General features: G+C 47.1%; 1 protein-coding gene across 1 annotated transcript in view; it reads left to right on the top strand.

Annotated features, from left to right (window-relative positions):
• The window catches only part of LOC104383513 (serine/threonine-protein kinase WNK2), a 107,427-nt gene that overhangs the window by 63,330 nt on the left and 29,897 nt on the right, over nucleotides 1-14,200 (top strand). The window contains 5 exon segments of the mRNA XM_086619291.1: nucleotides 731-883; nucleotides 5,192-5,383; nucleotides 6,430-6,951; nucleotides 9,118-9,432; nucleotides 11,878-11,927. Of these exon segments, the coding sequence (XP_086475417.1) occupies nucleotides 731-883; nucleotides 5,192-5,383; nucleotides 6,430-6,951; nucleotides 9,118-9,432; nucleotides 11,878-11,927 (1,232 nt within the window).

Genomic DNA, 14,200 nt, shown 5'->3' with positions numbered 1-14,200 from the left:
TCTATATTTCTTCTCTTCCTGCGATAACCTGGGTAAAAAGTTCCAAGGTTTGAACATCTCAACAAACAGGAAACAAAAGTCTCTCTCCCAGTCATCTGGGAGTTGATTTACCAAGATAGCAAGCACATAGCTGGAGCTGTAGTAGGGTTTTTTTAGGCTTATAAGCCTCATTCTGACATACTATTTATTTTTAATTACCTGCTTTGTTTGAGCTCAAGATTTAGAGATCTGCTGTTGGTACAATTTGCTGTTGTTGCTGAATTTCTGATTTTTTTTTTTTTTTTTTTTTTTTAGTTCCACTGTGGTTCTGATTTATTTCTCATTTCTCTATTCATTTTCTTGGCATCAAGTAAATTACCTGCTTTTTTGGAGGATGAAGATTCTTTGTGACATTATAAAATTCGCGAAGATAAATTCTGTTTCACCCAGCTAACAGCTTGTTGTTGCTGTTGGTATATTCTCACCATGTCTGTGCTTTCAGTGGTTTGACTGGTCTGTGTGCTTGCTTCCAGAAAGAAATGCAATGCTGTTTGGTTGTCTTATTTGGAATTTGCCAACTTTTCCCACGTGTTTAGATTAAGTAAATTTCTTTTCCTTGCAGATAATTTTTCATTTTTTGCCCCCTCTGTTTTGAACAGAGTACCTGGTAGACAGTTCCCTTGCAATTATATTCTTGGTGAAGACACTCTTAATGGATGACTCTTCCCTAAAGCCGTGCTCTCTCCTGCAGCCTGGCCTCCCCGCTGTTCAGCCTGCGCCCACAGTGGTCTCCCAGCTGCCCCAGCACTACCAGGAGCCAGCGATGCCGTTCCCCGTCGTCCAGCCCACCACCGTCGCCTCCATGCAGCTGGGGCAGCCGCCGCCGGTGCTGGGCAGCCAGCAGGTGAGTTTGGCTGCTGCCGAACAGCAGCACTTTTCCTGTCCAGTTCCTTACCCATGCTCTACTCCAACCCGTACCTGTAGCAAGTTTGAGGTGTTGGAAACTATCAAGGTGCCACTTGAGAGACTTGGGGATGGGACAAAGGACGTTGGGTTTAAAGGACAGAAGAGCAACAGGCTTTGAGGACAATCATAGAATCCTAGAATGGTTAGGGTTGGAAGGGACCTTAAAGATCATCCAGTTCCAACCCCCCCTGCCATGGGCAGGGACACCCTCCAGTACACCAGGTTGCCCAAAGCCTCATCTAACCTGGCCTTGAACACTTGTGGATGGGGCAGCCACAGCTTCTCTGGGCAACCTGTTCTGATGCCTCACCACCCTCAGAGGGAAGAATTTCTTCCTTCTATCTAATCTAAATCTTCCCTCTTTCAGTTTAAATCCATTTCCCCTTGTCCTATCACTATATGCCCTTGTCAAAAGTCCCTCTCCAGCTTTCTTGTAGCCCCTTTAGGTATTGCAAGGCTGCTAGAAGGCTGCCTTCTCTTCTTCAGGCTGAACGACCCCAGCTCCTTCAACTTGTCTTCATAGGAGAGGTGCTCCAGCCCTCAGATCATCTTTGTGGCCTCCTCTGGACCTGCTCCAACAGCTCCATGTCCTTCTTATTTGGAGACCCAGAGCTGAATGCAGCACTGCAGAGGGGTCTCATGAGAGCAGAGTGAGATGCCTTGGGTTGGCTTGGTGTAGTCTATGACTTCTCTTCCATTGTGGCTTAACAGCATCAGCTTGAAGCCTTGCACTGAAATCAGTGCACTATCTTGGTCCTTAAAAATCAAATAGTTTTTGATTAATTTTGTGTTATTATTTGGTACCTTCTTTCTCAGAGCTTTGAAGGAGAGTCTGTTGCCTGGTGTCACTTGCCTTTGAATCCTCAGCCGCGCTGCTTTTTGAGTTGTGCGCACATGTTAAATATCGTGCAGTATAGGTGTCCAGCCAGTAGCTTTATCTTCCAAGAGAAGAGTCTGTCTCTCTGAATTGTCTCCAATAGTAATTCTTTGTGCAGTTGGAATTATCAAACACCCCCAAAAGCTCTGTTCCTTAAAGGCAGGTACAAAGCACCTCTCTCGAGCAGCTGTGAAGGCTGCAGTCGCATCCTGGGGCAGAGATGTGTCAGCCTGTGCGGAATGTGGCCACGGACCCGTACGACGTGGTAATCCATGGCTCAGTTTTGGGATCCTACCAAAAGCTTGGCTTCCTTCGGTAGAAACTGTCGATGGGGCTGGAGAGCGTCTGTATACTTTGACTGGCATGTGTCATACCTCTCCAGACCTTTTTAGTTATCAACATTTATCTCATAGGTTGCCTTTTTTTTTTTCTAAGCATGCCCTATTCTTCCAAAAGCATCAGTATAGAAACGATGTAATTTGGTCTCCTCGAAAAACACACGCTTCTGTGAAGTTTTGTTGTGTATCAGGTTTTTCTCTAACGGACAGGGATATTCTCATGGTTCTCTCAGCCAAAAATCTTACACTGATGCAAATTGGGGACCTCACCAGTTGCACAGACCTCTCTAGTGGCCTCTGGAGCTTTATGCCAACAGTTCAAATTCTGGTGTTTCTTCTCCCCCATGAGTAAATGCAGGTTTGGAATAGGATATTTGCCCAATTTACTCAATTTCTTTCCCATGCCCTTTCCTCACAGTGTTTCTGTCTCTGGAAATAATTCTATCTGTGATAGTAAATGGATTTAATAACTAGTCTGGCTTTGTTTTCTAATCTTGCCAGGACGCCCGAACAAGAGACTGACTTTTTACAGTAGTATTATGACAGGAATAGGTAAAATGATAAAGTTCTGAGCAGAACTTCCCAGAGCACCTGTGTGCCTCAGAGACAGAAGTAGGTCTGGTGTTCCCAGGGTCTCCGGGCATGATGACGGCATCATGTGGATGCCGTGGAGCAGTGGAGATCCACAGCCTTTTGTAAATGAACGGGAGGGCAGGTTGACAGAGAATGGGAAATAGGAGAAAATTCATCGGCCTAACAGAACGAAACGTTTTGGTCTTGTATAAATAGACACACGGGATCAATGATGCATCTCCTCATTATTTTTTTTCTTTCCAATTTGGATATCTGTGCATTTATAACGTTAGGGCTATCGTGAGGCAAAGTCAGCGTAATTCATTTGGATGTTTTCCCCTCCCTCCGCCTCACCCGATTCACGGGCGTTCTGTAAAACACCAGTTGAACTGGGAGCTTGAGGAAGCTGCGTAGCTCCATTTCTCCGCTCCTCACGCCGCGTCCCCCCCGGCCGGAGGCGGGTCGAACCGCCCGCGTCAGCGCGGGCAGTGCCGGTGCCCGCGGGCAGCCTGTCTGAGCTGCAGATGAACCCGGCTGCCGATGCCGGGGCAGGGGGCTGGCTGCGGGGCTGGCGAGGGTCGTGCCTGGGACTGTGCCGCCGCTGCGGCCGGGCTGGCTCCGGCAGGGCTTTGCCCACGGTGCAGGGCTTGTGCTGAGGGACAAGTGGGGTCCCGGCCGTGCCTTTGGCTGCTCAGCCTGGAGAAGAGAAGGCTCCAGGGAGACCTTCTAGCAGCTTTCCAGTACCTAAAGGGGCTACAGGAAAGCTGGAGAGGGGCTTTTTACAAGGGCATGTAGTGACAGGACACGGGGCAATGGCTTTAAACGGAAAGAGGGGAGATTTAGATTAGATCTAAGGAAGAAATTCTTCCCTCTGAGGGTGGTGAGGCACTGGAACAGGTTGCCCAGAGAAGCTGTGGCTGCCCCATCCCTGGAAGTGTCCAAGGCCAGGCTGGATGAGGCTTTGGGCAACCTGGTGTAGTGGAGGGTGTCCCTGCCCATGGCAGGGCGGTTGGAACTGTATGATTGTTGAGGTCCTTTCCAACCCAAACCATTCTATGATTCTATCTCAGCTAGGTTCCTCTGTCCCATCCCCGGTGCCGGGCCATCTCCTGTGGAGCTGCTCGTTCGTATCGGTGCTGGTGTTCCCTTGAGTTTGGGATTTTCACTGGGAGAATGCCCCTATTTTCCCAAAACCTGGAGCGGCAGAAACCGCGACAGAGAGCCACGTCATTGGTGTTTTCTTTAACGTGGCAAGAGGAATACTGAGGCAGGACTAATGAACACTGCGGGAGCTGAGCTGGTGCTGCACACAGCTGGTCAATGCTGTCTCCAGTGTTGCTCATGGCATTCGGTGCATTTGGCCCCAGACAGTCAATACCAGTTGTCAAATACTCTTTTATTCACTCATTCTTTTATTGGAAACTTCCCAGTCATGGTTGAATTTCAGCTCTTTAAGGGTGGATGGCATCTTGCTTCCTTGATACAACTTCTACAGTTTTGTTGTATCAACACCTAAAAACTGGTTGAAGAATCTTGCCACTAAAAAAGCGCACAGCAAAATATTACAGTACTGATCTATGGTGAAGATGAAAGGTTATCATACTTGGCAAAAGTTACCTTTTGACCATTGAGCATGGTGGTAGGTGGTATGTGCTGCAGAGCCTGGGTGAAGCAATCAATCCTGTGGTCCCAAGTAGGTCGATCCAGAGCCAACTTGGTCCCTCGGTGCCATGCTTCTGAAACAGAAGATTTTATTTTTTTTTTTGAAAGTACTTTCAGCATTCGTTAGAGGAACTGAAGAAGGAGGTAGCATGGAAAATGTGAAAGTTTGTTACTGATTATTTGCAGCTATAATGCAGCTTCTTTCCCCCCTTTTATATTCTACGATATAAAACCTGGCAGGCCAGTGGAGCACTGTTTTCCCTGGAAGGGTAAAACTGCTTTTTTGGCTGCAGCATTGTTGTTACAGCATCTCAGAAATAACTGGGATCTAGCTTTTACTATAATTACTGTGTTTTATTCATGTCTCAGATAATAAGAGTTGTGTATTTCAAAGCCTGCTACATTATGTAGTCAGCTTTTGGATGCCAAGATTAGCTGGGTGTAATCTGCATAGCAGGAATCTTTGAAGTTAGTAGGTGGGGATTTTACAGGGCCAAGTGGGACCATCTCTGGGATTTAGAGTTTGAGTCATTACAAATAACCTTTCCAAGACAGTTAGAACTTGTCTTTTCAGGTAACGTATCTTGCATTTAAATGTGTTTTAAACACAGACTCTGGTACAGCATTTAAATTAGGAGCACCCTTCTCTTCTGTACCCCGTCCTTGCTCCGAGCGACGGTCCTGCTCTGACTGTGCAGCTCGAGGTAGAGAGAGAAAGGGGTGGCTGTGTCCAGTGAACAGGTCCTTCCGTCGTATCCAGCCTATAACCTTTCCTTCCTCATCTTTTCTCTCCCAGCAGCAGCCCATGTCCCAGCAAGCATCCCTGCAGCAGGTGCTTGCCAGCCAACCGGTTTGCCCCCTCCAGCCCGCAGCCCACCTGCTGCCCCAGTACCAGCCCCAGCCCTCCCAGGTGGCGGCCAGCAGCACGCCGCTGAAGCCCCTGCAGATCCCCGCCGTGCCGCAGCTTCCGCCGGTGGCCCCGTCCCAGGTAACGCCCGTGCAGACCGCGTGCGAGTGCATCCGCGGAGCAGAGCTCGGTCCGGCTAATAATGAACGTGATTTGTGGATTTTGTGGGGCTATTTGGAATGCATGCCCGTTGAATTAGTGTGTAAGAATATGGCTTTTTTTTTCCCTAATTCCTGTCTTTTTCTTTACTGTTTGTTTTTGTTTGGTGAAGCACAAAAATCTCCTTTGTGAGTAATCCTGTGTCATGCCTAGGGAATCCAGTTAATGGCAGTTAGAAAATGGCAATAACTGCATTTATTATTATTTTTTTGCACCTTCCCCTATGGCACACTCTTCCCCATCCCAGGCTTAAGAGCATGAGAAGTTGCCCTTTTTTTTTTTTTTTTTTTTTTCCTGTTTCAGAGCTCCTGACTTCACCACTTTTCCCCATGGCCCACCTGCCCCCCCCCCAGCTCTCAGCCCTCGTTGTGTTTTCAGTAGCGGGGACAGCCCCAGTCCTTGGCCTGGAAGGGTTTGTTGGTGCTACTGGGGTGTGTGCTAGTGACAACCACCACCATCTGAAGGGAAGAAGCAAGCTGCTTCCGTGACCACGGGGTGGTTATGGTCTGCTACATCACTGGCAGGTTTTGATTGTAAAAACCCTTTTTATAGCTGCCTGGGTCGCAGCCAGCCTGTTTAAAGACAAAGGTTTTAAATTGTCTTGCTGAATTTTGCATGAAAGAGTTTTTGCATTTTGTCTGGTCCGATTCCTTTTCGTTTCGAAACGAAAGCAGCTTTTAATTAGTATGTTGCTTGAAGGCTTCAAGCGTTAGAAATAGTTTTAAGCTTCTAAGATGTGAAAACATCCCCCCCGAAATGAATTTTTTTTTCTCTTTTACTAATGATTTAAGCATAAATCAGTTGTTATTACCGATTATAAACCTCAGGAAATGAATGGAAGTGATTAACAAACAGACATAATTATCATCATGGCACAGGTGAATTGTACGTACTTGTATGGCAAATGAAACTACTTTGTACCACCGGCGAAAGCGCTTGCGATTTACGTGATATTATATTTTTTTCAGATTCCTCAGTTTCCTGTCATTCCTGCAATTACTCCTCTGGCAGGACTTGACAGCCTTCCTCCAAACCTCTCTGACATACCTGCTGCCAACGTGCCCCCCATCCCCGCTCCTTCTCAGTACTTTGCTCCGGCCGTGATTTTGCCCAGCCTCCCCATGAACCCCGCTCTGCCCATGGCACCCAACTCCCCCGCCCTCCCCATGCAGGCAGTCAACCTTCCCCACACGACCGTGGCTTCTTTGGTCTTGCCCTGCCAAACAATAGTGCCAAACATGTCGGCCGCCACCATCCCCTTGCTTGCCGTGGCTCCGCCGGGAGTGCCAGCGTTGCCGCCGCGCCACGGGGTGCCCCAGCTGCCCCAGCAGCAGATGTACCAGGCCGCCTTCCAGCAGATCATGCCGAGCGAAGCGCCCTCGCCCCATCCCACGCCGGGCGCGCAGGCGGTGCCCCAGCCTCCGCCGCTTCAGCCGGGCATGGTCCATCCTTCCGAGCAGCCTCTGCCCGCGCCCGCGGCGGGTCACCAGGTAATGCGCCGGCTGGGGGACGTGCCAGTGCCGGACCGGAGGGGGGTTGTGGAAGGCAGGCGTTCCCGGGGCTCGCTCCGTTGTTAAGCACGCAGGGTGGGTTTTGCCCTGCTCCTAAGGTGTTTTGGTAACTTCTCCACCTCGGGCTCGGAGGTGGTCGCTGGAGCTGTGAAGTCAGGTGGAGCAGGTGAGGTCTTAATCCAGGGACAGGTGAATGTGGAGGGTATAGGGAATAATCTAACAGGCTTTGAGCAGGCAAGAGCACTTGTTGAGTTCCCTCTTCCTTCTCCCATCTCGAACACGAAGGGAGCACGAGCTGTCGTTTTCCTGCCACGGCGAAGCTGCCGTGATGCCGCTGCCTTTGCTCCTGCGCGCCACGCGTGGCTCTTGGATGCTGATGGCAAACTAGGGGTGAGCTGGCAGGGGCGATCAAGCCCTTTGGATGTAGGACTGCTTTAAGATCAGTAAAGGGAAATGGCCATTCGATAACAACTCCAGAAAACTGCGTGGAAGAGGTCAATCGGACAAGAATGAGTTCTGGCTGCAGGCCCTTTGCCCCTTAAAAGAAATGAAGCGTAGGATGGAGCTTCTAATATTAGCGCTGTTTACATGAGAACTGGTTCAGGACTTGTTGACAGAGTCTGTAAATACTTCTATTGCCACATCTGTGATATGACAACATGAAATGCAGTCTGACCCAAGCAGGAGAGAGCACTAAATCTGTTCATGATAGCGTTCTTGCAAAATCTGTGTCCTACTACATCACTTTGCTGTAACATATTGATTAAAATTCATAACATCCCATTTCAACCTGCCATGTCATGGCATCTTCAAAGTAGTACATCATTTTTATATTTCTCTCTTCAGCCGTATGTTTGGTACAGAAATATTGTTTGTGAAAATGTAGGCAACATGGAGGCCAAGACAGTTATTAACTGCTGAGCTCGTTAGCAAGTGTTTCTGATGGTTTTAGAGGGAATTGGATCAGGCCTGTTACACCCAGCAAGTGTGGCAAACGCCACACCTGGAGAATCGCCGTTCCCAAACAGCCCTGACACAGTCCTTGTCTATCAAATATGTATGGAAGAATTGCATAGTATTTTTTTTAGGATGAAAAATAGCTATAAGAAACAAAATGGACAAGTGCAGCGAGGTATTAAAAAAATACATTGGTTTAAAGTACTTTTAATGGAGAGGCATTTCTGTAAAGAAAGGCTTTGCAATGCACAGCTGTTTTGGCAGTTGATGTTTACCACCCCTGAGTTTGGTTTTGCCGGGGTAAATTAGACATTGAAACATTTTGTGAATTATTCTAGTTTTAGAATCTTATTCTAAGATTTAAAAAAAAAAAAAATTCACTGCTCTTCTGCAGTGTACACCACAGCTGCTGTTCTGACAACCTCCCCTTAGCCAGTCGTGTAACTGTTCTGTGTTGCGAAGCACACTGTGTCTTTATTTTTATCCACATTAAAACCTGGAATAATAATTTCGGCTCATATCTAGAATCTGCAGAGAACATGCAGTAATTGTGTGGCCTAGTTCTCACCTGAGTCTTGATTTATTTTTTTTCTTATATTCTCCAAATAGCCCAAGTCTCTAGGTGATGATCCTTTAAAAAGGTAAAAACTAGGCAGAGTGTTACCTAGTACTAAGATGCCTTTTTTCTTCCATGTTTTCCTTGCTCCTTTCCTGCTGGTGTATATTTGGGAAAAAGAGTTAGTTGTGTGGTCTATACCAGCTACTGATTTGATGTATAAAATAGATGTTTTAAAAAAATCCTGATGTAGTTTATGAGTAGAGTATATTTTTTGTCTGCTCATTGTGGCATGCTCATTGAAAGGAGAACAAACTATTCAGAGCAGTGAATTCATAATCTTAAAATTTTAATTTCTTAGCGAAACGTGGCTTCGTTCCTACGAAGTAAATAGCACCTGAGCAATATGCCTTTGTCATAATTATCTAGGAAGGGTTCTTAGATTTTTATTTGGTCGTTTCAAAGCAAGTGTAAACTCTTGAGTAGTTCCCTTTCCAAGCAGAGACCGCACAAGCGCAGTCTCGCTGCGGAATTACAACCCTTTTTCCATCCAACGGCTTTAGGACCTTGTCGTGGAAGCCCCGAGCGCTCCGAGCAGAGATGTGTGTTAATAGCTGTCTGTTGCGTTACAGCAGATGCCTGGACACGCTCAGTATGCTTTGGAAGCTGGAGCCCAGGTGCCCGTGCTGCCCGTGCAACCTTCGATAGTCATGTCACCGCCTTTGCAGTTGCAGCCCGAAGTGTTGCCTCCCCGCGTCGCTCCGGAAGGCGTTGCCCAGGTGCACGGCAGCCTTGCCACGGCTAGTCCGCCCGTCCCCATAGATCACTGCCTGCCTCTCCAGCCCTCTGCTCTGCTGCAGCCTCAGCCCGACCTGCCCCAGCCACTGGGTCAGCAGCTCCCAGCTCCCTGCTCCGCTCTCCAGGCAGTCGCAGAGACATCTCAAGAGGTAGAGCTGTTTCCTCTGAAGTAACTCACCCACCTCTCCCTTCACCTTCTGACTCACTCCGTTGCGAAGTCATCTCCCTTGGGAAATAAGCCCGTTGTCCCCTGCCGCCGTGCGGAGCCGCTTGCCCTCGATGCTGGCAGCTCCGGGTCAGCAAATAATTGGCTGTTTCAGACGAAGCTGGAAACTGCGTGTTGTACCTTGTGAAATGTCTCCTCGAAGTAACGGGGCAGCAGGACTGGGTACCTCTGTCTATAGCTGAGCACAAGCACAGGGATAGAAATAGAAATTACTTTTTTTTAAGTGCTGTGGGTCAGTAAGAAGCCGTTCTGTAGAGTTTCATCCGTGTTTTGTCCAGTCTTGTTTTAAACGTCTTAAGCGCTTGTGCAACCAACCATCATTTGCCTTGAGAAGCTGTTTCACAATCTGATTCTTCCCTACGTAAAACCTCTTCGTGCTCCTCAGCTTGAGCCTTATTCCCATTTCATTTAGCGTTGTGTCGTCCTCTATTGCCTGAATTCTAGTGCAGCCCTGGGGTTTTGGTTTCTCCAGATGTTTGTAGGCACTCCCAATTCTCAGTGGTCATATAAGCAAGATGCATTTTATTACTTGTCTTTATAAGACCATCAGCTCCTCCTGTCTGCTATTTTGACTTTTCCTTCCACTCCCATAATTGTTTAACCTTTAGCCTTGACAGAATGTCACAGAACATTTCCTTCTCTTCAACTCTGTATCCATAAGCAAAGCAAAACATGTAGAACCATGGTAGAACCATTCACAAATGGTAGAACCAGTCTGTAGTGCTGCACTGGCAGAATCCCCCAGTAAAGCCTGGCTGTGTCAGGCGTATCCCTTACACAAGGTGTTTCTCCCAAACTGCCTTTTTTCTGTCTGCACAGAATGTCAGAATCAAGGCTGATGGCAAAGCTGCAGCCTCCAGTGCAGGGTCCATCCCTTCAGAGATTCTGGAACCACGAATAACCTTCATTGTTGTGGTGCAGTGTGCTATGGGAGGTGCGAGTTGTCTTATCTCACCTGAGAAGTCCCTGCCCACTGAGGCACACGTCTGTCCTGTCACCTCTTCATATCCCTTGGAACGTTTAACCACTGTTTTGCTAACTTCATTCTCATACTTCATCTGTAACTCCCTTCTCTCCTTCAATTTAAAAAATCAATCCAATAGCGTAGGATGGTCAGATTGATCAACGTGCTGATTTTATGACCTACGTTGCTACGTTTTTCTTGGGTGTAAAGAGGAGTTTCACGTCTCTATATATTCAAATCCCCGCGTTCTGCTACTCTGCCAACACTTCTATCTCCATCTTTTGTTTGAACGTGTGGCAGCACTCGCGGCCAAACCGATTGGAACTGATGAGGCAGATGAGATTTTGTAAGGCGCTCCATCACGTGCCTTGCTAAAATTCAGATACATTATGTCTGTGTTCTCACTGTTCATTAATTTTGCAGTTTTATGGAAACTGCAGTCCCGCTTGGCATGGCATATGTGTGGCACTATAAGCAATGACTGGGGGTGACTGGTTAACGGCTGAGCTTCTCACTCCAGTCTGCCGACGGTTTTGGTGTTAAGATGTAGTGATGACAGTCAAGGGCCTTGTTTCTGTGTGTCTGTAGAAGGATTTTATAGACGTATGTTTGTAAGTACATACGTATAAATATATATAAAATTATATATATTTATGAATATATTTGGGATGTGTGTATATACATACAGTTATATACATGCACGGGGGGGGTACGTGTGTCTGTACATCTACAGGAAGTTTGTTAGAGTAGGGCCAGTAGCATGGTCACCACAAATTCTGTGAAAACAGGTCTACCCGATGCGAAGGTCACGCTATCAATGTCTGTCCGAGCGTTGCAGCCAGGGAAGGGGGATGTTTTTTTGGAAAATTTCTATTGTGTAGAGAGCAAAAGGACAGGATATGAGGGCAGTGTTTTAATTAAATGATGAGTTTTCATCTTCTGTTTGTGAGTTCTGCAGAAATTTTCGCAATAAGCCAAATGCAATGAAAATATGTTATTTCAGGAAACTATACAAAGCAATGAAGCAAATTAGCTTATACTGTATATAATTTAAAAAAAATAAATAGATAGGTGCTGATGTGGATTTGTCCCGCAATCAAGTTTTTCCCCTGTGGTGAGAACTGTTTTGTTTTTCACCCCCTCTTCTGCCTTAGAGACAGCGGAAGGGGACTAGCAGATGAGTGGCTCTGTCTTTAAATTGGTTGTGCACAGATATTGGTGCTTTGGGCAGAAGTAATGTTGGGAGGCTGCAGGGGGACGTTTAGTTTTTCCGAGTTCCAAGAATTGGTTACACAGAATGGTTTAGAATTACTGGTGTCGCAACAACAAAGGTGTTTTTCTTAAAGGTATTTGTCTTTTGCCAATGTAATGCACTTACTTAAATGACTTTTTCTTACGTTTTAGGAGCAGGCAATACAGGACAAGCTTCAAACTCTGTCACAGAGCTGTGAAAGGTATCATTACAATCTCTTTGGCATAAGAAATGTTTTATTTCTGGGGGCTTTTTCTCCTCTCTCTCTTTGCAAGACTAAGCCAAATGCCTGACCTGTGCCTTGGCTGAGAGCAGAGCAGCGGGAGCTGAGCAGGAGAAGACGGAAGGGTGCAAGTCTAGGGAGAAAGCTGCAGGTGTTCGTTGTGCAGCGTGCCTATCTTGGCTCCTCCACCTCGTCTCATTCTTTAGTTTGGGTGCTGTATCCTCGCCTTGTGCAGCAGCTTTCATTTCAGCATGTAACTTCTTTTTTTTTGCTGAGATAACTGAAGTGGTACAGTCGTGGTTTGGATGCTGTCGAGTCTGTATAAAGACATGCCACATAATTTACCCCCTCTTTGGACTGGGCATGCCTGTATCCCTTCTGTAAGGATCTTTCCCCAGGTATGTTACAGGGAACGGGGTGCTAGGGAGAGTTGTGTGTTGAGCCACTCAAAGGCATCATTACAACAAGCGTTGGGACACGCGGCCAAAGCCCGTTCCTCGGTTTTGCGCGAGGCCACGCTCACCCTGGTGATGCTGATTACAGAACTAACGACAAAAAACCCCCAGAGCCAGCTCAGCACTCCTCAAACAAAAGCAAATTTCCATTTTTGCCAGCCCTTATCTGCCTGTTTCTGTACTCGGAAGCAGCAAGGTTTGGAGGAAGCAGTGAGGAAGAGCCCTGGAGAGGAAGGCTCACTGCTGGACTGGACAGGGGCTGGCTGGGGGCAGTGGTGGCTGCTTCGGGGGGGCAGGACTCCCCTCCCCAGGCTTCTGCTGCTCCCGCACTACAGCTCCTGTGTTGGCACCTGCAGTAAGCCAGATTTTTCAGTGTTTGGATACAAATAAGGTAGATATGAACAGTGTGTGTTCACAAGCGGCTGAACGCCTTGGCTGTTGCGGGAGCCAGGACCAGCTTCATCCCCATCGATTATAAAGCTTTGGGGCTAGGATTGTAGTGACCCTTTTCTGTTTTCCTGAATAGACAAGATGAGTTAAGTTTATGAGCTTTGAACAGCTCTCTTACTGTTTTCATCTCACCCCACCAAAAAAGTCAGTCTGATGCAAGTCGATGCAACCCCACAACCTTCAGATTGGACCATTTTTCTCAAGAATTTGCTTCTTATAAATACTGGATGGAAAGTGAAATCTAATTTTTCATAGAATCATAGGATCATAGAATGGTTTGGGTTGGAAGGGACCTCAAAGATCATCTAGTTCCAACCCCCCTGCCATGGGCAGGGACACCCTCCACTACACCAGGTTGCCCAAAGCCTCATCCAACCTGGCCTGGAACACTTCCAGGGATGGGGCAGCCACAGCTTCTCTGGGCAACGTGTTCTAGTGCCTCACCGCCCTCAGAGGGAAGAATTTCTTCATAGATCAAATCTAAATCTGCCCTCTTTCAGTTTAAATCCATTACCCCTTGTCCTGTCACTATGTGCCTGTGTAAAAAGCCCCTTTCCAGCTTTCTCGTAGCCCCTTTAGGTTCTGGAGGGCTGCTAGAAGGTCTCCCCGGAGCCTTCTCTTCTCCAGGCTGAACGACCTCCTGACTATAGGTCAGTTCTGGCTATAAATGTTCGATCTATCTAGTCTGTTGTAGAAAGGCATATCAAGTTTTCAGTCACCTGTTGAATTCTGATTTGCCTCTTCCAGAACTGTGTTTGAGAAGCAGCATGGAGAGCGTCCGTCAGCACACAGCTCGTAGTCAATGGAGGGAGGTTTCTCTCTTTTCCAGGCGCATGGGTAACTCAGCGCTGGAGCTGGGATGTGCTTTTGTAGAGCACAGGGTAATGGCACATGGATCAAACAGCTGGCAATTGCAGCAAAGATGTGATCTAGAGTGTATCCTACGCACAAAATGTGTTCACTTTCCTAGTGTTGGAGGTACACCTACAAGGTCGCTGCAAAGGGAGCAGAAATAAGCTGGACTGTGCAACTAGTGCAGAACAAGAAGTAAAGGCCTTAAATTTAAGCAAGGGATCCATAGATTAGACTTAAATTCTTTTCTGCCTGTATGGCTAAATGAAGACAGGACTAAATTGCCCGGGAATTGTGAAATCTCACGGGAGCTTTATAAGATCAGTTTACACAAACCTCTGGTTAGACAGAGCTGATCATACCTTGGGGTAATAAACAGGCCAGATGGCCTCACAAGGTTCCTTCCTGACATGGTTTTTATGAGCCTCTGAAAATTTCCTGCAAATTACTTACATGTTGATGTTTTCTGTACATGTCATATTATAATAGGGTTGT

This window comes from Tauraco erythrolophus, chromosome 12, assembly GCF_009769465.1.
Source record: "Tauraco erythrolophus isolate bTauEry1 chromosome 12, bTauEry1.pri, whole genome shotgun sequence".
Classification (NCBI taxonomy): domain Eukaryota; kingdom Metazoa; phylum Chordata; class Aves; order Musophagiformes; family Musophagidae; genus Tauraco; species Tauraco erythrolophus.
Note: the sequence above shows the minus strand (reverse complement) of the source record. Positions and strands in the feature narration are given on the sequence as shown.